Source organism: Tyto alba, unplaced genomic scaffold, assembly GCF_018691265.1.
Source record: "Tyto alba isolate M040663 unplaced genomic scaffold, T.alba_DEE_v4.0 Super-Scaffold_1, whole genome shotgun sequence".
In the NCBI taxonomy this organism is placed as follows: Eukaryota; Metazoa; Chordata; class Aves; order Strigiformes; family Tytonidae; genus Tyto; species Tyto alba.
Genome location: NW_024881261.1, coordinates 813,699 through 838,515, shown reverse-complemented (window position 1 = coordinate 838,515; position 24,817 = coordinate 813,699). Strand labels below are relative to the sequence as shown.

The following is a 24,817-nucleotide window of genomic DNA, read 5'->3' as shown; positions in this document are numbered from 1 at the left end:
GGCGCAGCCCCTGTCTGGGGAGCGCTGGGGACCAGCAGGCCGGGCAGTGGGCGGGCTGGGAGGGGTTGAGTCATTGCCCGCACCGGGCGAGGGGGCGGTGAGGTTTGGGGGGAGAAGGGGTCGGGAACGGGGGCTGCTCTGCCCTCCCAGCCCTCGCCTGACCTGTTTGGCTTTGGGTGTTTGGCCCCGGCCGGTGGGATGCTCCGGAGGGGAGGGGCTGCTCGGGAAAGGCGCCTCAGGAGATGTGTGGAGACAGACAAATTTTAAATTCCTTGTTCATCCTTACCGTCATTGTGTTCTGAGTGTCACCTAAAAACTATTAGGGGATTATTGCTTAAGAAAAGTTAATAATATAATGTAAGGTACAGCCCATAGAAAATAGGACATCTAACAAATCATCTTGGTTTTTTTCTTCAAAAAAAACCCCAGCAATTGGACAAGCCTACTCCAACTGTAGACTTAATTGAGAGCTAGCCAGCACAATGCAGCAAACCCCGGGAAGTGGGCATGTCGGAGTGCATGGGACTAAAAATCACGTGTTGGAGAGAAAAGCCCAATTGCAGTTAATCCTTGTGTTTATTTTATTCTGTAGGTACCTGCACCGCTTCCAAAACTTGTGATGCGTTTATAAAGCTATGAAGAAAATCCCTTGATACTGAAATTCTAAAAACACTCCGGATGCTTCTACATCAATCATCTGTTGTAAACCGGACAGCCTGAACAGCAAAGGGAGCTAAACTACGAAAATGTAACAAAATTAAGTGGTCAGAAAAGTGTTCTATTTGTGCTGAAGTAATATGCCATTTTAAGTCAAAGGTTATGGATTTTGATATCAGCATATGATTATATTATAAAAGTGTTTTAAAAAAATTCCAATTCTACCAGACGAAAATACCAATGCTGGGATTACATTGTTGAGCTACACTTTTACTTCTACATTTCATGTTTAAAACATTTTGAGTTCTACTTAAATACTTAATGTCTTGAAGTATTTTATTTGCTTGGAAGAGCTGCGAACACGCCCTGAGGTACCTGCCTGCGGTCTAGGGTGTTCCTGAGCTCTGGCTGCAGGAACGTGGGGTGCTGGCAGCTCTGCAACTGCCTTAACGGAGAGGCCGGGGGCTGCAGCCCCCCCCGAGCTGGGGGGGGACAGGGGGGACACCCGGGGCGCTGCCGGGGCTGGGAGCGGTGGTGACAAGCGCGAGCGGGAGCGGCTCGGGGCCGTCTCATCGCTGGTCGCTCAGGCCCTGCTTTCCACAGTGCGTGTATGGGTCTGGAATTTCAGTTCCATCTTGCCATTAATTAGACTGTCTTTATCATGTGTGTGGGGGGTTGTTTATTTATTAAAAAGCTGACCGTACAGGACAGGCACACGTGTAAATAAGGGATTGTGCTTATGTATATGTTAGTATTTATATGTAAAAAGATATGTACATAGGAAGGGAAAAAAACGGCTGAAAGAATGTTTTCAAAGCTGTTTCTTTCTTACAAAGGCACAGAGAGGAAATTCACAGCAACGTGCTCCTTAATTTCGACATAAGGGTTTTCACTCAATTTCCAGTCACTTTGCGTTTGGTCCCGCTGGGGTTTTGCTCGCTGGGTTTGTACCACGAGCCCTCACCCGCGGCCTGCATCTGCCCTGCAGCCCGTGCCACCCTTGCTCCGTGAGATGAGCTGTGTCAGGTCTCGTTTGCTGTCTTCTCGCCTCGGGGCCTTGCGCATCTTTTGCAAACACGGGCCCAAAGCCACAGGGCCGCGGCGGGGGGGGGGGGGGGGGTGGGGGGGCATTGCCCTAATCTGGGGCTGTCACCCCTCGGTGCGGGGGTAAAACAGCAGAGGAGAGGTGGGTTTGCAGCCTGGGGAGGGGGGACCCCGACCACCCTCAGGCTGGCGAGCTGCCCTACGGCACCTATAAACACCCAAAGGTGTCCCACCTGTGGGCACCTTCCCTAAATCCCCGCGGCCCCTCCAAGCCAGGGCAGGCCATGGGGCCGGGGAGCCGGGCGTGGGGCTGACACAGCCCCCTGGCCACGAGCCGCCGGCGCAGTGGGGCGCAGGGCTGCGGGTGTGCTGGCCGGGGGATGTGGGGTCTCTGCGGGATGTCCCCGGTGCCCGGGGACCCCGGGTGGGAACGGGGCCGAGCTGAAACCCCGCAAACCACGCCGCGCACTTCGGGCGCCTGCACGGCCGGGCTGGCGGGGGCCCGTGGCTCTTTGTGAAAGCGTTCTGCTCTAGAAATCTCTGTAGCCTTCAGTGTACCCTCGAGTGCCTTACACAGCTGGTGAGCAGACCTCCTGGCCGCGAAGGGGAAGGGGCCCAGCTCCCCGGGCAGCCCGGAGCCACGGCCCCGCGCCGGGCAGCCGCGCTACCGCGGGAACGGCTTCAGTTCAGACTCAGGAAACCGTATTGTGAATATGTGTATTCAACCCTGTACTTACCTAATGTACATTTTATAAAAAGGAACTATTGTAAACTTATGCAAAACGTAAACCAGAGAATATGTTTGGTTTGTTTTTTTTTTTTTGTTTTTTGTTTTTTTTTGTTTTTTTTTTTTTTTTTTCCAATGGCCAGTGTGCCGTGACTTGTGTTCTCTACCATAATCCTAACAACCATATCCTAAATAAGTAATGTTTGGTTCAGTGCTGAAACAGTAATTGACAGGCCTGAAGTAGGGCTGCATTGATCAATTACAGAATTTTACACATATTTTTGTATCGTGATTCATATGATATATATCAAGAGACTTTCTATTCATTTGTAAAATACATAAATTATTGTAAGCTTTTAATAAAAAGATCTGTTTTAAACCTTCGAATGGGGTAAATTGTCGTGGTACTTTCCCCAGGTTGCAAAAGGGAGGCCTTTGACCAGTTACTGTAACTTTGCTGATTTTTGTTTTGCAATGCAGTAACTTTTTAACCACTTTTTAAGCGCCACCTGAAAAACTGACCAAATCGTGAACAAAAAAAAAACAAACAAAACCAAAAACAAACAAACAAACACCCAGAAACCTACCCTGGCACACCCACGGCAGGGTGACTTCCCTCCTCCCGAGCTCAATATTCGCTTTTCCCCCATCCCCGTGGCCCCGGCGACCCCGGGCTCCCTCCCGCCTCGGCCAGCGGGGACCGGTAGCCCTCTCTCTGTGGCGAGTGCCCCGGGGCGAGCGGGCGGGGGGCCGGGGGTGTCTCCTTGGCGGGGGGCGGCTCTCCCGCCCCACCCGGCTGCCGGGCCGCGGGTGGGTGGCCGCGGGTGGGCGGGCGGCGCTTGGTCCCTGCGCGGCTTTTAACGCGCGTCTCGGCTCTCGCCCGGGCGAGCCGGCCGCGGGAGCGCAGCGGCACCGGGGAGGGAGGAGAAGGGAGGGGAGGGGAGGGGAGGGGGTCCCCGGGCCCCCCCCGGCCCGCAGCCCATGTCGGGGCGGCGGGAGGCGACGCTGCCCGCCTGCTTCGCGGGGCTGGGCGCGGGTAGTCCGCGGCCGCGGCAGAAGCGCGGCGGGATGTTCTGCAGCGTGGAGGACGCCTTCGACAACAAGACGCTGGACTTCGCCTCGCTCGGCGCCCCCGGCCCCGCGACCCCTGGCCCCGGGCTCCGCCACCCCCCCGGCCCCGGGCCCGCCGCCGCCCCGGGGGAGCCGCCGCCCGGCTGCCCGCAGGTGAGGGGGGCGGGCGGGGGGGCTGCAGCCCGGCGGGGAGAGCCCCAGCCCCGGCCCGGCGCCCTGAGCCCCCCGGGGCGAGCAGTGGCCCTCGCCGCTTTGCGGAGCTCCGGGCGGAGCCGCCCTGACCGAGACCCCGGGGGAGGACGGCCGGGGGTCCTGTCCCATCCCATCCCATCCCTTCCCTTCCCTTCCCTTCCCTTCCCTTCCCTTCCCTTTCCCTTTCCCTTTCCCTTTCCCTTTCCCTTTCCCTTTCCCTTTCCCTTTCCCTTTCCCTTTCCCTTTCCCTTCCCTTTCCCTTCCCTTTCCCTTCCCTTTCCCTTCCCTTTCCCTTTCCCTTCCCTTTCCCTTTCCCTTTCCCTTTCCCTTTCCCTTTCCCTTTCCCTTTCCCTTTCCCTTTCCCTTTCCCTTTCCCTTCCCTTTCCTTTCCCTTTCCCTTTCCCTTTCCCTTTCCCTTTCCCTTTCCCTTTCCCTTTCCCTTTCCCTTCCCGTCCCAGCCCCCCGGAGCCCCCCACCCGGGGAAGCGGCGGGAAGGGGCCGGCGCACCGGCCGCTTGCAGGGGACCGAGCGGCCGCTCCTCCTTCGGGGGGTCACAACTTCCCCCGGCCCCCGCCCCCGCCCGCGGCTGCCGGGCCGCTCCGGGCCCGCTTGGGGCTGCGGGGACCCCCCCGGGGGGCTCCGCTCCGTGTCCCCCCTCCCCCCCCGCCCGGGCTTTGTCTGCAGCGGCGGGAGCGCGGCCCCGGGCGGGCGGGCGGGCGGGGGAGAGGCGGGGGGCGCGCACGCACGCGGGGGCGCGCACACACACACACAGACACATCGACAGACGCGCACAGACACACGCGCGAACACACGCGGACGACGGCGGAGCGCGGCGGGAAGATGTCGCACCCGGGCAAGAAGAGCATCCCCCGCATCACGGTGAGGGGCGGGATCCCCCGGGGGCTGCGGGGCCGGGGCGCTGGGGACGGGGCTGCCGGGTTCCCCCCCCCCACACCCGCCGGCGGGGCCGGTGATGGAGCGGGGCGGTCCCGCCGCCCGTGGGGCCGGACACGCGGGGAGCGCTGCGGGGGGTGCTGCCCGCCGGGGCGTGTGTTGCCGAGGGCAGCGCTGTACCCCCCCCCCCAGCCCCCCGGGGGCGCACACCCCCCCGCCCCGCCGCTCCCTTTGTTGGCCGCGGCCCGAACCTCCCCCCCCCCCGGCGCCGGCGCTTTGTCCGGGGTCCCGCCGCCCCCGGGGGGCTGCCGGGGGACAAAGGCAGGCGCGACCCTCACCGCGGCGCCGGGGCTGCCCCGCTGCCTCCCTAACTTTCCTTGGGCGCTGTCTGGGAAAGGCTTTTTCCTTTTTCTCGCGGAATGGGTTTGCCGGAGTGGGGGGAGCCGCTGCTCGCCCTGTCCCAGCCGCCGGCCCCGGCTCCGCTTCTCCCGGGCGCGGCTCGGGCGGGCGCCGGATCGGGCCCCTTCTCCCGGCGCCGGGCTTCTCCGCGGGAGGAGGGAAATATCTCTAGAGAGTGATGCGCTTCTTCAGTGTTTGTTTTTCCCCCCCTTGTTTTGCTGGCTCATGGCCGAGTTCCCCCGAAAACATCCCGGTGGAGGGGGGAGCCAGTGACGAGCTGCGTTAGTGGGCTGCGGGGGGAGAGCTGGGGCGGCACGGGTGGGGGGGGGGATGAAGATGGGGTAAGGATGAGGATGAGGATGGGGATGGGGTGACGATGGAGGTGGAGTGAAGATGGGGTGAGGATGATGATGGGTGAGGATGAGGATGGGGATCGAGTGAGGATGAGAGTGAGGATGGGGATGGGGTGAGGATGAGGGTGAATATGGGGATGGGGTGAGGATGAGGATGGGGTGAGGATGAGGATGGGGTGAGGATGGGCCCCACGAGGGGAGGGACTGTAAGACTCTCCCATGAGGCACCCAACACAGACGCTTCTTTCAATCAATTTTGTGGGACAAGGAAAACAATAAAGATGCAGTAAAAGTCTTCATAGGTTTTAAAACACAATGCAGTTCTTTAATAGTTTTTTGGGGTTTTTTTATAGGCCAGTGATGCTCTTTAAAACGAGACCCCAAAATGTTTTCCAGGCTGTTTAGCATCAGCACACGTTGCTGTAAGTCATCTCCACGTGCTCTTGCATCCCTCAGTTGTTTTTGTGCTGAGGCCAAGCTCTTTGTCTTGCGCACTTTAGCCTTGGTAATCATTTTTCTACCACCAAAGAGCAGGAAAGGAACCCTTTTAAATCAGGCTGCAGTTCCACATTTACATAAATGCCACTGCTTTCTAATTTTTCTGGTTAAAGATTCTGCAAATCTGACACCTGTATCAGTGTCTTGCTTTGAAGTGAGGAAAGTCCTTGAGGCATTATATGCCTCCAGCTAGACTGTGAAAACAAACAAATGCCAATAAATTACCAGGTTAATAAGCTGCACTTTGAAGTGCCCGTAGCTGGGGCTGACGGGGGCGCAGGTCGGTGGAGGAGCTGCAGGATGGTGCCCTGCAGACCTTGAAAACTGCGGAGAAGCTGGGTCGATCCTGAACACACCCTGGGGGTGGCAGGTCAGAATGAGTAAAATAGCATCTAAAAAGTGTTGTGGTCTTTTTTTCTGTTAGAGTGACCAGCTTCTAATCAAAGGAGGAAAAATTGTCAACGACGATCAGTCATTTTATGCGGACATTTATGTGGAAGATGGTTTAATAAAGTAAGTTAAAAATTTATATTTCATAATACCATTTCCGAGCATGATACAGTGCCATAGAATTTGAGCGAGTTTCCTTTTCATCATTTTTCTCATGGAAATACATTCCCTTTTTGGAAAACAAGGACAGCTTTTTAGAATAGTGTCAAGCAAGAGCTAGATTAGTGCAGCTGTGCAGCTGGGAAGAGGTAGATGTGCTGTGCGCCCAGCGGTGAGCTGTGCGGGGCGCGCGAGGAGCCGGGGGAAGCGCTGCCAAGGCGCCCGGGGAGCGGTGCTGAGCCCGGCCTGGGGAGCTCGGCAGCTCCTGAGCCCAGCTGGGTCCCCGAGGGAGTGGGGGGCTGGCCCCAGGCTGCTGGGGGCGATGGAAATGGGAGTGGGGATGGGGATGGGCATGAGGTGGGAATGGGGATGGAGATGGGATGGGGGTGGGATGGGGATGGGGATGGGATGGGGATGGGGATGGGAATGGGGGTGGGGATGAGATGGAATGGGATGGGGTGGGAATGGGGATGGGATGGGATGGGGATGGAATGGGGATGGGGATGGGATGGGGATGGGGATGGGGATGAGATGGATTGGGGATGGGAATAGGGATGGAGATGGGATGGGGATGGGATAGGATGGGATGGGGATGGGGATGGGATGGGGATGGGATGGGGATGGGATGGGGATGGGATGGGGATGGGATGGGGATGGGGATGGGATGGGGATGGGATGGGATGGGGATGGGATGGGGATGGGATGGGAATGGGGATGGGGATGGGGATGGGGATGGGATGGGGATGGGATGGGGATGGGATGGGGATGGGATGGGGATGGGATGGGATGGGATGGGATGGGATGGGATGGGATGGGGATGGGATGGAGATGGGATGGGCCGGTGGGGTGTCAGAACCCGGCTCCACTCCCACAGGCAACCGAGGACGACGCGTCCCCCCCCGTGCGAGGAGGCCTGGGCAGTGCACGCGCGTGTGCCCGGTGGTGTGCCCATGAGCAGCGCTTCCCTGCATCTTCACTTGGAAGTTGCTGCCAATGAACAGGCGACCTTAATATCCTTTCCAGACAAATCGGAGAAAAGCTGGTTGTTCCCGGTGGTGTAAAGACAATCGATGCCTACGGCCAGATGGTGATGCCGGGGGGGATAGACGTCCACACCAGGCTGCAGATGCCCGTCATGGGGGTGACCTCTGCTGATGGCTTCTACCAAGGCACCAGAGCAGCCCTGGCAGGAGGCACCACGATGATCAGTAAGACGGAGCAGCGTTCCAACAGACCGCTAAGTAGAACTTTGTGTAGCAAAATGCACTGGGCCCCTTATCATTGCAGAGGTTATTTACCCTCATAGCAGGGAAATGTTAATATCTGCTGTAGAAATCAGAGCATTACAGACCTAATTAAAACGCATTATGTGCTTGTCAGAACCCCCTTCTGTTGCTACACACATATATTAAAAATGTATAGCTGTTCCTGCTTTACCTCATAAGAGAATAAAATAGAAGAACACTTTAAACAACTTTTAATATGTTTTTAATAGCTTTGCAAGTGTTTTCTTCTAAGAGTTTTTCAGCTTTGTGAGCATGGGTTCCATTTTTGTGTTAATGTAAACTAATTTTGATTGCCGTTTTGTTCTTGTTCTGGTCCCAAGGCCCACGGTAGCATGTGACTGAAGGACCAGTCTCAGCAAGTCCTGGCACAGCTCTGTGCCGATCTCTGGGGGGAATAGGAACAGAGCTGAGGGAAGTGCCTCGCTGGGGGGGCTGGGGGGGGGCTGCCTCTGGAAAATGCCCAGGGGAGCTGAGCAAAAATGTGCAAGGACGTGCTTTGGTCACCGGCCTCTCAGCTGCTGTGCTAGGTAGGCTGTATGGAAAAAAAGCGTAATAATACCCATAACTTGGAATTCGTTTGCTCCGTTTGTGTCACTTTATCCGGGAAGTTTATTATCCTTCGTCTTCAATCGACGCTATAAAAGTGAATTGGAATTAAAACGTCTCCTTTTCGCAGCAGTAAGGTCTTGCAGGAGCACGTTGGTGGCTGCTGCTCCCCCCCAGGTGTGTCTGCAGCCCGTCGGCGGGCGGGCGTGCTGACGCTGTGCAGTGTTTCCCCAGTTGACCACGTCTGCCCGGACACTGGGACCAGTCTCCTGGCTGCCTACGAGCAGTGGCGCGGCGCCGCCGACAGCCAGGCCTGCTGCGATTACTCCCTGCACGTCGACATCCCTCGCTGGCACGAAAGCCTGAAGGAGGAACTGGAGGCCCTGGTGAAGGACAAGGGTAAGGGCAGAAAGGGCGCCGTTCTGGCAACAACCCACGGCCCCCCACGTCGCGCGGGTTGCACAGGAGCGAGTCGCCGCAGGGTGAGCTCTGGTAGTTACGGCTGCTCCACCGTCCTCTCGCCCAGCGACAACTGGGGGTACGTGGAGGCTTGGAGCTGGGGCGGGGGGGGGTACGGACACCGGGGTCACGCCGTAACATCGCCGTCATGGGCTCTCCCCTTTGGGCCACGTGCTGCCCAGTCCTGATCGTCCTTTTTTGGAAACTAAAGGGATGGTATCGGGCGCCCTGATTCAGGCTGCCTGATGGGCAGGATAGGGAGGACCCGGAGCTGCTCGAGCGGGGCCAGAGGAGGCCACGGAGATGCTGGGGGGGCTGGAGCAGCTCCCCTGGGGGGCCGGGCTGAGAGAGTTGGGGGGGTTCAGCCTGGAGAAGAGAAGGCTCCGGGGGGACCTTCGAGCGGCCTCCCGGGGCTTAAAGGGGGGGCAGGAGAGGGGGGGGGGGACTCTGGATCAGGGGGTGGGGGTAGGATGAGGGGGGATGGTTATAAACTGCAAGAGAGTGGATTTAGGTTGGATTTAAGGCAGAAATTGTTCCCTGTGCGGGGGGGTGAGGCGCTGGCCCAGGGTGCCCAGAGCAGCTGTGGGTGCCCCCTCCCTGGAAGGGTTCAAGGCCAGGTTGGACGGGGCTGGGAGCCCCCTGGGCTGGGGGAAGGGGGCCCTGCCCGGGGCAGGGGGGGGCACTGGGGGGGCTTTGAGGGCCCTTCCAACCCCAGACAGACTGCGATTCTGTGATTTAAATAAAAACATTCAAGATGGGGTTTATAGAATGAAGCGAAGCTTTAGGTGTTCTGTAGAGATCTCTCTCATGTCTATAAATTCCTGCACATCCTGAAGTACCCGCTGAACACAGCTTACTGGAAAGCAGGTCATGCAGCAGGAATTCATGCATTTCATTAATAACTTATTACCATGGTTGGAACTACATTTTGCTTTCAGATATGCTAATGTAGAGCTAAATGACTTCAGCGTAATTTGCAGTCTTGCAAGCAAGGGCTTAATTGGTCAATTAACATAGAAATTTGCAGTGAATTTCCTATTAAAATACAGAGTAGCTGAAATAATGCAGCTATTTCAGACTTATACCGGGTATTTTTCATACGTATGTTCCCATGAGATGCAGTTTATTTGTAATTTGATCGTGGTTTGGGATTAGTTGCTGCCTCTATGTAAAATACAGTAGCAATTCTCTGGCTTTGACTTGGTGCTTCATGAATCATCTTTTACATTAGAAATACAGTGTGCAATGCTGTAGGCAAAGTGCTGCCCATCTATTTCTCTAGCTAAATAGCAGTGCATGAAATAACAGTGCTCTGATATTAGAGAGCCACACCTTTTGCTGTAATTTAGTCTTAGCAGGAATACATTAATTCAAAGAGAGTTATCAGAAAGAAGTTGGGGACAAACCATAAATTGAACCCACCTCTGGCAGGAAAACTCAGCTTGGGAGCAATGCATTTGATTCTGGGCATTCGGAGCAAATTAGGGAGAGTACCTAAAATCAGAAATGGACTGTGGGGTTTTCTTTTCTTGGTTCATCCAGAGATAGGGGTGTATTGTCTTTCGTGGCTTCTAAGCTTTGGGGTTCAGTTCTGGTAGGGGCAGTTCCCATTTCAGCCCTTAGCTTCGCTTTGCTTTCAGCCTAACCCTAGCCTAACGCCTAACACTAGCCAGCACAAGCCCCCCCGGTTCGAAAGCCCCCTGCTCAGCCCGTACCTGGTCTCCGAGTTCTCTGCTGGGACAATAAACAGACGTGTCGTTTTGTTTTTCCCAAGGTGTGAACTCCTTCCTGGTGTTCATGGCTTACAAAGACAAGCTGCAGTGCTCCGATGCGCAGGTAACGGCCGGCGTCCGCTGGAACTCGTCGCCCGCCCTCTGAGCACCAGCTGTGCTTTGTCTGACGCTGGGCAACCCCCCGTCTCTTGGCAGATGTATGAGATATTCTGCATCATTCGAGACCTGGGGGCCATTGCCCAAGTGCATGCTGAAAACGGAGACATCATCGATGAGGTACAGCATTTCTGTTCAGTTAAAGGTTGACGGGAGTATTTTGATTTAAGGCAAAGCGCTGGCGTTAGCGGATGGGCTGTCGTGTCCGGTGGAAGGTGGAGCAGCTTTTGGCTGCCCGTGGGTGCTGCCAATTCAGTGGGGATCGGTCCAGGTGGGAGAAGGGGCAGCTGTGACCCCTGGTTGCTCAGGGGGGTGTCAGTGGGGCATCACCCGCCCCCGAGCTCGCCCCGAGCTCCCCGGTGAAAGCAGAGCAGCACCTGGGGCCAGCAGCACCCTCCCAGTTCCTCGCACGCCCGTGGGCTTCCTCGCAGACACCTGCACAAGGACTGGTGAGTGGTTCCCAACAAGAGCCTTCTGGGCCTTCTTAAAGGGTGATGGACGGCCTTAAGTGATACCGTGTCACATTATCTATCTGGTTTAGAAGTCTCGAGTACTTGGGAAAATAAAGAGCTTTGCATCATAATGTACATTACACTTGCCAATATTTATCTCCAAAAACGGCACTCAGGAGCTTCCTTGGTATGGCAGTTTTTTCTCATGTACATTATTTTTCCTTTTTACCTTTAGAAAAGAAAAATCTTAGATAGATACTGCAATGAAGTGATGCAAGGTAGAATTAGACTTTCTGTTTCCTTCAAGCTTATGGTCGTGCAAGTGTTAGTGTTCAGTCTGGTGTGGAGGGCGAGTTTAAAACGAAAGCAGGAGCCCAATCCTCCAAATGAGCTTATTTGAACAAGCAGGGTAGAGGCTAATTCCCACCTCCCCGGGATTTTATCTGAGAACCCTTTTCTTCAGCTGGCTGTGAAACATAATGTGATCACAAGAAGCTCAGTATCTTCAAAAGTATTTCTTTAAACTGCCATCATGACGACACTCAGGCCCTGAGGACAAACCCAGAGGGGATGTGCAACAAGAATACAGAGAAATAAACATCCTCTAAGAGCAGGATCCTTTAAAGCCTGCGCGGTCTGGTCCGTAGACTTTAATAATGTCCCTGCGTCTAATGCCAGCTAAGCGGGAGCATTACATGATACAGAACATCACAGAAAGGAACGGGATGAGGGACTTGCTGCACATCTGCTTCCCAATGCAGCGTGAATAACCTGGGGGCAGCCCAGGGTTTGTTCCAGCCTCTGTCACCCTGGGATCCCAGCCAACATAGGCACCACATCCAGCCCAGCCTTGGAGGAAGCTGCAGTGGGTTTAAAATCCCACCCCCTCCAGCCCCGTGGCTGGGTTTGGAGTGGGGAAGGTCCAAAGGGGCTGTTGGGACACAGCAGGTCCCAGTCCAGAAATGTTTCCACAGCGTGAGGGGGGTCTACCCGGAGGCAGCTGCAGCACCTTGTGGGGTGTCGCGGGTGCAAGTGGCATTGCCTAGTCGGGTTCGGGGATCCCCATCACCCTGCAGGTACTGTGCAAAGGAGTTTTGTGTCCCGCGTTGCTTCTGTTCATATCCCTGACGGCTCTTTCGTTCACCTTCGTCCACCTAGGAGCAGAAGAGGCTGCTGGAGCTCGGGATTACGGGGCCAGAAGGGCACGTCCTCAGCCGCCCCGAGGAGGTAACGGCTCCGGCCCCTCTGCAGAGCCCCCCGGGGCTTTTGCGGCAGCAGGGGGGCCCCGACACGTTTCTGCCTGTGTTCTGGTGTCCGCAGGTGGAAGCGGAGGCGGTGTACCGTGCCATCACCATCGCCAAACAAGCCAACTGCCCCTTGTACATCACCAAAATAATGAGCAGAGGAGCAGCAGATGTCTTAGCTCAAGCGAAGAGAAAAGGTAAAGCGTTGGTTCGTATTTGCACATTAATTGAGCTGAGTATGTCCAGGAATATCATTGTAGCTGCAAGATTTGAGCACCCGTTATCACCCCAGGTCTATCACATTTTGCAGGTGATAAAACTTGGTGCTGTCTTTTCTTCACAGAGCGTGCCAGAGCTAATTGCTCTGAGCTGGAAAGATTGGAGGAGATGTGCTTGAAACTTTGACACCTGCATCTCAGTAGATGCACCTGAAAAATAAGGAAGTAATTCACTTGCAATCATTTGCCATGGGCTAAATGAAAAACGGGTGTGGAGCAAGCTCCAAATGCAAATTGGGGGTGGAGTGGGAAGGGCTGGGAGCAATCCTGCCGGGAGTAGGGCTGAGGGCCGTGCCCAGGGGCAGGCGGGGGTCCGCAGCCCCCTCTGCCCCCAACCAGGAGACTCTGCTTTGATTTAGGGGAAGGCGCGATGGTTTGTAGATATAAGTGTATGTTTGGTCCAAGGAGAAAATAAATAGGTTCAAAACTTGTTTTGACAGCGTTTCCTGGTCGTATGGGATAAACTGAGGGGTTAATGTGAATTTAAAAAGCTGAAGTAGTGGAACTGCTGAAGCTGAGTGAAACCATCTCGTGGCATTAACCGCAGTATTTGTCTGCAGCGTGTGAGAAGAGGCTGCGGGACACGCGGCGCGTTTGTGCTTATCAATTTCTTGCTCTGCAGGCGCGGTTGTGTACGGAGAGCCCATCACCGCCAGCCTGGGCACCGACGGCTCGCACTACTGGAGCAAAAACTGGGCCAAAGCTGCAGCCTTCGTCACGTCCCCCCCCATCAGCCCGGACCCCACCACGCCGGGTCATCTCACCTCCCTCTTGTCCTGGTGAGTCCTCGGGTGCCCCAGCGCGTCGGCCGTGTTTGCCTCCCGCCTGCATTGCTTCAAATGCCATTGACAGCAGCAGCATCGCCTGCAGAGCTGGGGCTGGCCGGGGGGGTCGCAGCCCCTGGCCTCCCCGGCTTGGGCCCCCCCCCCCCACCTTCAGCAATGGGTGACAGTCTCCCTGTTCCTGGGGCACCCCCTCTTCTCCCGTGCCTGGGCGCCGCAGGGTGCAGCAGCACAGCTGCACGTCAGCCTTCCCCTTGATCTTCTAATCAGAGTAGGAGAAATAATCAATCCTTGCTCAAAGTTTGTCGAACTTATGGAAAAGTTGTTGCACTTTTCCTTACCAAAAGAATAAATTTTGGGGTAAACTTTGAGCAAGGAGCTGGGTGACTCTTTCAAAAAAAATCTAAATTATGCTTTGGTGAAGCCAGGTAATAGTTACCAGATTTTCTGTGGAAAACTCGGGCTCACGCTGCCTGGTTTGCCCTCCGGGACTGGAGGGAGGGAGGGAAGGTGCAGCGTCCCGTGGGGTGGCCGGGACACCCCCAGGACAGCCCAGCACAGGAGGGACGGTGGCTGCTGCCGCCCTGCCTCGCTGCGTCCCGGGGAAGCCTCCTGCACGCCTTCAGCGTTAAAGAGAAGGGTTTTATCAGAAACAACACTGGGCATTTGCAAGATTTTAAAATGTGTGAGACATAAGCTTTTGGGGCACGCCGCTGTGCAGGGAAGCGCAAACCCCGTGTGCCCCAGCGGCTCCGCTGGCCGGAGCAGCACCAGGCAGCAAAGCTCCCCCTTAACTGCGGCTTAGCGTGGGTGCAGGTAGGAAAATCAGGTCCAGAAGGAATACACAAAGGATTTTTGAAATGGGATAAGAGACGTTTATGGATCTAGATAAATGTTAAAATTTGCATTCAATATATACCTTAAAGAAGAAATAAAGATTTCTTAGGATTCCCTGAAATGTGATTTTTTTTTTTTTTTTTTTTCCTAGAAGGATAAACAGTTGTTAACAAAAGTGTTTCATGTTAGTATATCTTACATAGTATATAAAGATATCCCAATGCATTTAATATTTTCTTAGAGGCGGCGGTGAAACGCAAGCATAGTTCAGTCTGGCAGGGCTCTGACCCAAGCCTGGAGCTGTGCTCCCCGGCTCCTCCAGCCCGTGCACGCTCAGCTCTCATCCTGCCCTGCCTGCCAGCACAGACCCAGTGCCCTCACCCGTGGTGTATGAGAGCACGTAACCTTTGGCTGTACCCGCGACCCGGGTTTATTTAACCATATCTTTGCTTTAAAAGAATCTCGCTTTAAAATCAACCTTGCTTGGCGAACCGTTTCCTAAAACAATTTGAGGTCCAAAAGGATGGTACAAGGTTAAAATGTTGGCTTACATAGTTAAAATAATCTCCGGTTTAGGAGAGAATATAAATAGTGCTTCTGTTTGCATCTCTGAGATGATTCCTGCGCTTAGTTCCTGTAGCAGTGAGCTGCCCCAATGTACCTGTACAAATTGCCTTTTAACTCGACTTCTGTTGGCATTTGCGGACCGTACGCCGCCCGCCTTCCCAGCCGGTGTTGGTGCGGCCGCTCCGTGCCCACCCGCCCGAGCACGGAGCCCACGAGCCCTCCTTGCCACACGCAGTGGGTGGCTTCTTCCCGCGGCGTCCCCGGGCAGGGGAGGGGACGCGGGGGACCGCCGGGTGCCCCCCCCCTGAGCTCCTGCTCCTCGCTTCGCCTTAGCGGGGACCTGCAGGTCGCGGGCAGCGCTCACTGCACCGTCACCACCGCCCAGAAGGCAGCGGGGAGGGACAACTTCACCCTCATCCCCGAGGGCACCAACGGCGCCGAAGAGCGGATGGCGATAGTTTGGGAAAAGTGCGTGGTAGGTACCGAGATCAGGACGACTCCTCGCGAGGCTGCGGGTGCGAGCGCACGTGAGCAGTGCTTGGGCTAGGCGATGTCGGCGTCCCCGTTAAATCAACGGACCGGGAGGGCTGATGTTGGCTGGAGTGCTCCTTCACGAGGAGGGAAAATGTGGTGCTCGCATGCCTTCGAAGTGCCTTCAAAGGCTTCGGCACCGGGATCGCCCGCCCCGCTTTCACTCAGTCACGAGAGAAAGTCTCTCCAGTGCGTTTTCCTAAGGGTAAGACGCGCCGTGCCCCTTCCCCGGTGCCTGCAGGAGGCCCGGGGAGGGGGCTGGGCACCGGGTGTCTCTCCCGTGGGGGCCGTGGCCATGGCCGTGCCTGCCCGGTCACCCCAGGCTCTGCGGAGCGGCACCCCAGGGGCACCGAGCCCCCCTCCCTGCACCCCAATATTCCTTCACCGAAATATCCTTGACCACCTTTAGTGAATGTGTGACGCCTGTACAGCTGGACCCCTCCAGTGAAGGTCTTGTTTTTCAGAGACCTTAAACTTCAGAGCCCGGGGAAAAGAAAACCCATCTATTGTATCATTTAGCCAACAGAAACAAGGCTCGGCCCCCCCCACATCTCCCTTTCCCCCCTAACTCCAGCCCTTTGTTAAACTGTGGATCCTCGCGTGGTTGGACTCTGCGATTTCTTCTCCCATCGTGGTCCTCCTTCCCTTCTCCTCCCCAGGTCCCCGGGAAGATGGACGAGAATGATTTCGTCGCGGTGACCAGTACCAATGCTGCCAAGATCTTCAACTGCTACCCCAGGAAGGGCCGCGTCGCCGTGGGCGCTGACGCAGACTTGGTTTTGTGGAACCCCAAAGCTACTAAAATCATCTCCGCAAAAACCCACAATCTGGTAAAATATTTTTAAAATTCTTTTCGCCATCTGGTTTTAGAGTCGGAAGAGAGCAGTAAAGCAAGATATTCCTTCGGATCAGGAAGATCAGATCATTCAGTGAGGGAGGAGCTGTTTATGTGGATAAAGTGAAAAAGGACCTTGCATTTGCTTTTTGAAATACAAGCAAGAGAAAATATCTGTTGGTTACTGTCAAGGGTAGGATTGTGACTGAGCAGCAGTGACTAGTCCGAGTCCAATGCATCCAATATGGACATTCTAAGATCAATCTATTCGCTGTGGACTAGAGAAATGTAAGTGCTGAACTCCTTCTAAATGTTAAACTATTAATCTAGGTGAATATATCAGCATCCTCCCCAAAGACCAGAGCTGTTCCCGTGCAGGCTCCGCGGGCGCTGCCTGTCCCCAGGGGTCACTCACACAGGAGAGATTCAGGTGCATTTTAACGGCATTTTAACCGTGGCTTTCCAGGCCATGGACATCCCCAAACTGATTTCTAACGTGAGCCTCAGACAGAACGCTGCAGTTGAACGCAAGAGGGGCGGGTGAGGTGTTGTGAGGAATGTTGGTGATAGAGCTGATTGAAGTTAATGTAGAACCATTTCGCCCAAGTGGTTTTTTTACCAAACTGTTTTTTATTGAAGGAAATTGTCACTATGATTGAAATATTCAGGTGTTTTCTTGAAAAAACAGAAATGGGTTTTCCTTATTCCAGAAAACTCACTTTTGCTTTTTTATAATCCCGCATTTTTTCACCGTAAACTTTGGTTTTTGTATAGTTTGTTAGTGACAATAGTGGAAGCATTTGAAGAAAGTGGCACAATTTTGCGTTTCACACAGAACAGAGCTGGCTTTCCATACCTGTTTTGGTAGGAGACTTGCAGTGACTTGGAAGAAACAACAAAAACCTCTGTCCCCAAACAGAGAGACTAAGCAGGGCTCGTCTGGGGCATAGAGAGAATTAATTGCTCACGTACAGTAAAAGCCTAGTTTGCTCCAGGGGTGCTCCATGTCTTTTGGGCAAGCAACAAGTGTTTTGAGCCTTTAGTTTCTCCATTCCAGTTTGCTTTAGTTCATCCAATTAGAAGAACCTTGTTGTTTGAAATAGGAAGGGTTGGTTAAGTACAACTGACGGTGCAGAAGGAGCAATGTACAAAAATGAGGGAGGGTGAAGGGGGGTTATAACTGGCTAGACTGTCACCTTCTCTTCTTAAATCTTAACCTTGTTGAATATCTTGGTTTGTTGTTTCCAGAACGTGGAGTACAACATATTTGAAGGCACAGAGTGCCACGGGGTTCCCACCGTGGTCATAAGTCAGGGAAAAGTTGTTCTTGAAGATGGAAACCTGTGTGTCACCCAAGGGTCAGGCCGCTTCATTCCTAGAAAGACGTTCCCCGATTTTGTTTATAAAAGGATAAAGGCAAGAAACAGGGTAAGGAGAATTTTATTTGCCTTAATCCCATATTTTCATTGCAATCTCTCTGCATTATTGTATTGCAGTCACTGCTATGGCAAGCCTGCTGATGGAATAGGCAACAGAAACAGGAATATCACTAATATTATTTCTAGGTCTTGGAAATTTATAATGTTGTCAAGGAACTGCTTTGGTGTGTGGCTTGGCACATTAACCAATAATGCCTATTTTGGTATTAGAGCTAATAGTGCCGGAGTTATTAGTATTACTTGCCTGTTACAAAGTTGCAGAGCAAAAATATGACTTCTGGCAAATTTGGAGGTGTTTGGTTTGTATTGAGGTAGAGGGGAGGAGTTCCTCTCCCAGCTGCATTAGAACAGTTTATGTTACTGTATTACCAGTGTCCGCGCTGCTCCTCTCAAAGGGCAACGGCTGCAGCGTTCTGTACTTGCTGGGAATACAAGAAGATGAACCCTGCAATGTGCTAGCACAGCTTGTTAAGGAGATAAAGACATGCAAATATTTTAAAAAGATTCTTAACAGCTCTGCCCTCCTCCCCTTTTCCATGTGTTACTTTAGACAGTTTCGTTATGCAGTGTAGATGAAGATAGAGCAGAAATCATTAACCCCAAATTACCTGCAGAGGCACCAGGGGCGCTGGCAGCTGCGGCAGGAACCCCCCGCTCCTGGGGTGCCTCTGGGTGCCTGGGGGTGCTCCTGGGGTGCCTCTGGGTGCTTCTGGAGTCAGGTCCCTGGGGGATGGGGATGGATGGGACCCCAGCGGGTCCCTGGGGGATGGGGATGGATGGGACCCCAGCGGGTCCCTGGGGGATGGGGACGGATGGGACCCCGGCGGGTCCCTGGGGGATGGGGATGGATGGGACCCCAGCAGGTCCCTGGGGGATGGGGATGGATGGGACCCCGGCGGGTCCCTGGGGGATGGGGATGGGGATGGATGGGACCCCGGCAGGTCCCTGGGGGATGGGGATGGATGGGACCCCGGCAGGTCCCTGGGGGATGGGGATGGGGATGGATGGGACCCCGGCGGGTCCCTGGGGGATGGGGATGGATGGGACCCCGGTGGGTCCCTGGGGGATGGATGGGACCCCGGCGGGTCCCTGGGGGATGGGGATGGGGATGGATGGGACCCCGGCGGGTCCCTGGGGGATGGGGATGGGGATGGATGGGACCCCGGCGGGTCCCTGGGGGATGGGGATGGATGGGACCCCGGCGGGTCCCTGGGGGATGGGGATGGGGATGGATGGGACCCCGGCGGGTCCCTGGGGGATGGGGATGGATGGGACCCCGGCGGGTCCCTGGGGGATGGGGATGGGGATGGATGGGACCCCGGCGGGTCCCTGGGGGATGGGGATGGGGATGGATGGGACCCCGGCGGGTCCCTGGGGGATGGGGATGGATGGGACCCCGGCGGGTCCCTGGGGGATGGGGATGGGGATGGATGGGACCCCGGCGGGTCCCTGGGGGATGGGGATGGGGATGGATGGGACCCCGGCGGGTCCCTGGGGGATGGGGATGGATGGGACCCCGGCGGGTCCCTGGGGGATGGGGATGGATGGGACCCCGGCGGGTCCCTGGGGGATGGGGATGGGGATGGATGGGACCCCAGTGGGTCCCTGGGGGATGGGGATGGATGGGACCCCGGCGGGTCCCCGGGGGATGGGGATGGATGGGACCCCGGCGGGTCCCTGGGGGATGGGGATGGATGGGACCCCGGCGGGTCCCTGGGGGATGGGGATGGATGGGACCCCGGCGGGTCCCTGGGGGATGGGGATGGATGGGACCCCGGCGGGTCCCTGGGGGATGGGGATGGATGGGACTCCGGTGGGTCCCTGGGGGATGGGGATGGATGGGACCCCGGCGGGTCCCTGGGGGATGGGGATGGATGGGACCCCGGCGGGTCCCTGGGGGATGGGGATGGATGGGACCCCGGCGGGTCCCTGGGGAAGGATGGTCTCCCCCGTGGCACAGCCCGGCGGTGGGCAGCCATCTCTGCTCCGTCTGTCGGTGCCCCATATTTTTTTAACATAAAGGCAGGAGTTTGGTAAACACGAGCCTGGGTGTGCAGCGGGCTGCAGTCCCTGCTGTGGTGGGACGGCAGCGGTGAGGGCTTGGTTTGCTTGGTTAATGAGTTTGGCATTTTGCAAACAACCCGGCAGCCGGCCCGTGCCAGATCTCCATCCTTGATTTAACCGGAGCTTTCAACAAAAGCTACGGTCAAAAAGAGCGCTGGAAGACATTGAGCAGGGTATTTTCTTCACGAGATATGCAGCACGATGAAGAAAAAGGTCATGTAAGAGAAAAATTTCTACAGAAAATGCTTTATATGTCTTGATAACCCATCACTCCGTGCCTTTTGAATTTGAAACCCAGCGCTTTCTGTCTTCAAAATGTGTCCCTTCCGACCCTGTGGCTGTCGAAGGGCTGTCACTGCTTCTCCTGGGGGGAGGAACAGCCTTTGGCAGGTCCGTGGTGAACCCCGGGGAACGAGGTCGTTAGGGCTTGGGCTCTGCCGTGAGCCCATTCCCCTCGCAGGCGGGGGTGACGGTCACACCGGGTGACACGGGCTGGGGCACCTCGCCGAGCCCCTTTTCGGGGGGGGGCAGGAGCTCTGCCCACGGGGTGCGGGCAGCATCCTTTGGGGGTGGGACGAGCCACCAGCTGCCTCCGCGCTGGGCTCTTTGGGGGTGCAGTGTCCCCCAAGCCCCCTCGGCTAAGCGGTTAAGTGCAGACAGAAGGAAGTTGGTCCCGGTTCTTGTTCGCCCCGGCTTAAAACCGTGCCTCACGCCTCTGCTTGCCCCCCCGCAGCTGGCCGAAGCCCGCGGTGTTCCCCGGGGGCTGTACGACGGGCCGGTCCATGATGTCCTGGCCAACGCCAAAGCCGTGGCCCCCGCCGCCCGGATCGCGCCCTGCGCCGGCAAAGCCCCGGCCCCCCCCGTGCGCAACCTCCACCGGTCGGGGTTCAGCTTGTCTGGTAAATCGGGGGGTCCCCTGAAAGGCGGGGGGGGGGGGCTGGTTTGCATGGGTGTCACAAAGTCCCGGGCTTGTGTGAGTGGCAGGGCAAAGCTGGGGAATAGAAACTTAATTTTTTTGCTCAGTAAAACACAATTCTTACTGTTGCAGCAGCCTAGGGACTAAATGCAGCGCAGAAATCTGTAGAATGTTTTACAGTGTCTGTGTAAAAGCGCTGATGGATGTCTATCACACAGCCTGGGGGGGGGGCGGGGGGGGAGTAGAGGGTCCCTGGAGGGTGGAGGCTGCTCTGATGAGGAGGAGGAGGATGAGGCTGGTGTCACCCTGCGCTGCCACGGCTGTCACGAGGTCGGGACTCCAGCCCCAGCTGCATCCCCTGCCACTCAGGGGTTAGATGTGGTTGGTTTTGTGGAGATTAACCAAATTAACTCCATTTTCAGGAACCAAAAAGGTAAGTTCTTCAGTCTTTACATTTAAGCAGGCAGTGATTCAGCATCGCTCGGCTCAGTGTCCTGCAGAAATCTGCCCGGCAGCTTTAGGGACCTTCTGACATAAAATGGCTTTTGTAATTTTCTTTTCTTAGCTGGTTGAGATCAGATGGATCACGTAGTGTTTGATAAATGTATAAGGCCCCACATTTTATTAGATAGAGACTGATTATTTATAGGAAAGCCACTTACAATGTTTTCCCATAAGAAGCGATAAAAAATATAGACGTTCGGGCAAATACAGCCATTCCAAACTGTGCCATGATAACACAGCGACCAAAACGATAGCTAACGCAAAAGCCTGTTTCCCACGCAGGGGCCGCTGTGTGAGTGTTTTTTTTGGACAGCGCGCCCCATGCCCGTCCTCTCCCCCAGGCTCGCAGGCCGACGACCACATCGCCAGGCGCACGGCTCAGAAGATCATGGCCCCGCCGGGCGGGCGCTCCAACATCACCTCGCTGTCCTGACGGGGGTCCCGTGTGTCCCCCCCCCCCGCCCTCCCCGGGGCCACCGGTGTGGCTGTCCCCACCCCAGGCACCGCCGGGGACGGTGGGTCACCCTCCAGCTCGGGATGCAAAATTAGTTAGTCATCAGCTGCCCCTTCTCGTAGGTAGAAAGTAGAGTGACCCCCCCCCCCCCCCCCCGGGGAGGTAGCGCTCCCCTCTCCACCCGCCCGCTCTGCATTTCGTCCCTGCCCCCCGGGATGCCCCTCTGCGCGCGGGAAGAAGCGGGGGGGCTGCGTTTTGGCTGGCAGGGCCCCCTGCCCAAGCAGCAGCGGCCGCCCTTCCCAGTCCGGAGGGCGTTTTAACCGCCCCCCGCTGCCGAGTCGCTGGGGTTTGGGCTCGGTGGCTGCGGCTCGTCGGCCCGCAGAGCCAGGCATGAGCGTGCCCGTCGGCGGGGCCGTCGGGCAGGGCGGCTGTGCGTCCGTCTGTCCCTGCCGCGGGGTGGGGGCCGGTGCTGGCGGGCGTGCCGGTGGTCGTTCTGTTCCGCTTGTTTTTTAAAGATTATTTATACACCTTTTCAAGAACCAAGTGTAAGTCTTAGAACCAATAACAAGGCTCGTTTGAAGGCCAGTCGCATATGATAAACTCTTTTATAAAGGTTATTATAGTCTGTTTAATATATTTAAAGGTATGTATAGTGAAGGTGAACCTCTATGCCACAAAGCTATGCATGTACCTCCAGCAGAATGGCTCGCCGTTCCTCTTCTGTTCCTTGCTTTGAGTAAAGTTTGTCGGAAATCATAAAACTGTAGAAGCGGTTGATCCATCTGAGTTGATGTTTGTGTTTTCCTCCTTTGGGTTTTCATGCATGAGGGTTTGCAAAATCAATTCACGCCGTGTAGGTTCCTGCACCCCCCTTTGATGAGGAGCCTGTCGGGGGTGCTCGCTCAGGTTGGGGGTCACGCAGCTGGCCTGCCCGCCGAAAGCCCTCGGCTTGCAAACGAAGCTCAAATTCCGGGAGGGCGGTTTGGTTGTCCCCACTGGGTCGGCACCGCGCTGCGGCCCGTGGCCGCGGGGGCAGCGCCGGGGTGCAGGTTTGCCTCCCGCTTTGGTTCCCAGCGCTGGCTGAGAGCGGGGGGCAAGAAAGGGAACACAAGAGGTGGGGGAACACGAGGAAGCGTCGGCTCCCAAGGTGGAAGCCAGACTCGTATCCAGCGGCAGCTCTGGACATACTAGTTCAACACGAATGAATGTATTTAAACCAGGAAGGGATTTTTAATATTTTTTTTGGTGGGGTTTTTTTGACTATCTGATCTGATCTACAGCTCATAGAGTAATGTAGTGATCTCTAGTAATTTCTGCACCAGAGATATATGGAATGCATTTGTTCTTCTATTTTATATTTCATTTTAAACAAATCATTTAAAGTCACTTGTTGGTTTTCTCTTTTTCTTGTGATTTCACCAAGACTACTGAATATTTATTTTCTTTCTAAATACAGTTTTAAAGTGATGGCAGTGAAAACTACATAACGAATGGGAAAGATCAAAGTTCCAGTCTGCTGGCAGTGACCGCTCCCAACTGCCCAGACATCCATGGGGGGACAGGGATACCCCCAGCTCGGTAGCACTCAGCAAGGGAAGTTCTGTGAGCGCTCTCCTGGCAATATCCCTTTTCCAACAGTCTGGCTCGTTGGTGAAAAGGGTGGTGGGAAGCCCAGCCAGCACCAGAGGCACCGGCCCCTCGCCCGGCATCGCCCTGCAGAAGTGGCTCTGGTCCCTCCAGCCCCCGCGCCAGCCGAGGGCTTGAGTCCCCCTTCCCCACGGAGGGAGGCTCTGCAGGTGTTTCCTCGTGGGGGATTGAGGCAGGGGGACAAGAGTGTTTCTGCAGCTCCCCCCGTGCTGGGAGATGCCGGGCAGAGCCCCGGCAGAGGAACCACCCGGGGCACAAACACCATCTCTGCTTGGCCTTAATTCCTTCAGACAGCTTTCCTGCGGGCTCCGGGTCGGGCACACCCAGGCTGCCGTGGTTTGAGCCCAGGAGGCAGCTGAGCACCACGCAGCCGGTCACTCACCCCTTCCCCCATCACGAGTGGGAAGGAGAAAAATGAAGCAAAATGGCTCGGGGGTGCTCACCCTTCACAGGCAAAAGACAGACTCGTTAGGGGAAGAAAAGAAAACCTCGCTTTAATTCAAACACTAACAAAACCAACAACAGAGCTGCAGCGATTCTGGTGGTTTAAGTCTTTCAACTTTTCCACCCGCCGTGATTAAAGGGCTGCGTGGGGGGGAACTGGCCTCCCCACTGCTTTCACCTCCCCCCCTCCCCGTACAAGGGGTGAGTGACTCGGCTTGCCAGGCGCCCCGTGTGCCCCTGGCCCCCCCGGGGACACGCAGGGACGCTGGGAGGGGTCACAGCAGAAGCACCAGATCAGCCCCAGCGAGGTCGGGCTCTGCAGGGAGAGCCACGGCTCCTACCGTGCTCGGCCTCGGTCCTTTAGCGCATCTCCTGAAGTCAGGAGGAGCCTCTGCAGGTGCTCTCTGCACCGGGATGAGGCGAGCCAGCACACTGCGCCCACAACCATAATAACTAATGCCAAGTACTGATGAGGGATGAAAGAGAAAAAAAAAAAAAAAAAAACGGAGACCTCCTGAAGTTCCCTGGGGCCGTTTTTATCGAGTTTAAGATACAAAATCCGGGGCTGTGCAGTGAATCACTGAACAGCAGCGAGCCGCAGCGGTCGGTGCCTGGTCCCTGCCAGGGGCATCCCGCCCGGCCCTGCCCGCTGCCCCGGCTCAGCCCTGGGCACCAGCCCTCTATTATTTTATAATTATAATATATAATATATATTATATTATATATATTACATATTATATATTATATATTATATTATATATAATATATAATATATATTATATATTAAATATAATATGTAATGTATATATTATAATTATAAAATAATATAATATATAATTATACATACCCTCTAGCTGGTAAAACCGGAGCTGCAAAACCTCTGGATTCAGCTGGTCCCCTCGTAACGCCTGTTTTGCAATTTTTAAGGCGCTGCGTTCCTGCAGCTCTCGTCCCACCCCCGGCTCTGTGTCCCCGGGGGGGCTCCGGCTGCGCTCAGGAGGTTTTGGGGGTGCTGATGGTTTCGTGGCTCACGCCTTCACACCCCCCTCGTCACCACCAGCCGCCAGCTTGGCCCTTTGCTGCAGAGGAACAGCTCCCGGCGCAGCGGCGCGTCCTGGCTCCCACACCCGCCGCTGCGCCGCGGATGCTGGGCAGCTCCTGTCCGCGATGGGCAGACAAGAAATGTCGTTTTTAACATCCACTTTTCATAAGAGTCAATGTTGTTTTCTACACAGCAATAACCTAGAAATGACAACAAA

At 55.6% G+C, this 24,817-nt stretch overlaps 2 protein-coding genes across 20 annotated transcripts in view; both read left to right on the top strand.

The window, feature by feature from the left end:
* The window catches only part of JAKMIP3 (Janus kinase and microtubule interacting protein 3), a 97,808-nt gene extending 91,473 nt beyond the window's left edge, over positions 1-6,335 (top strand). For 10 of the 18 annotated variants that reach the window (XM_032992398.2, XM_032992397.2, XM_032992396.2 and 7 more), the window contains one exon: positions 593-1,779. The gene's annotated coding sequence lies outside the window, so the exon portion shown is untranslated. Of the gene's footprint in view, positions 1-592; positions 1,781-6,259 lie in introns of those variants that run through there. The other 8 variants (XM_032992402.2, XM_032992407.2, XM_032992404.2 and 5 more) reach the window with 3 other exon arrangements.
* DPYSL4 (dihydropyrimidinase like 4) lies at positions 3,380-22,246 on the top strand. 2 transcript variants are annotated; one of them, XM_042786708.1, is made up of 14 exons: positions 3,380-3,652; positions 6,260-6,348; positions 7,408-7,592; positions 8,451-8,615; positions 10,450-10,511; positions 10,604-10,684; positions 12,175-12,243; positions 12,337-12,457; positions 13,161-13,317; positions 15,058-15,199; positions 15,915-16,085; positions 17,339-17,518; positions 20,327-20,492; positions 21,355-22,246. In XM_042786708.1, exons 1-14 carry the CDS (start codon positions 3,410-3,412, stop codon positions 21,444-21,446), a joined length of 1,923 nt encoding a protein of 640 aa, XP_042642642.1. In that variant the 5' UTR covers positions 3,380-3,409; the 3' UTR covers positions 21,447-22,246. The 2 variants fall into 2 exon arrangements, with proteins under 2 accessions (XP_042642642.1, XP_042642646.1); XM_042786712.1 differs by lacking the exon at positions 3,380-3,652 and adding an exon at positions 4,429-4,570.
* The last annotated feature ends 2,571 nt before the right edge of the window (positions 22,247-24,817 follow it).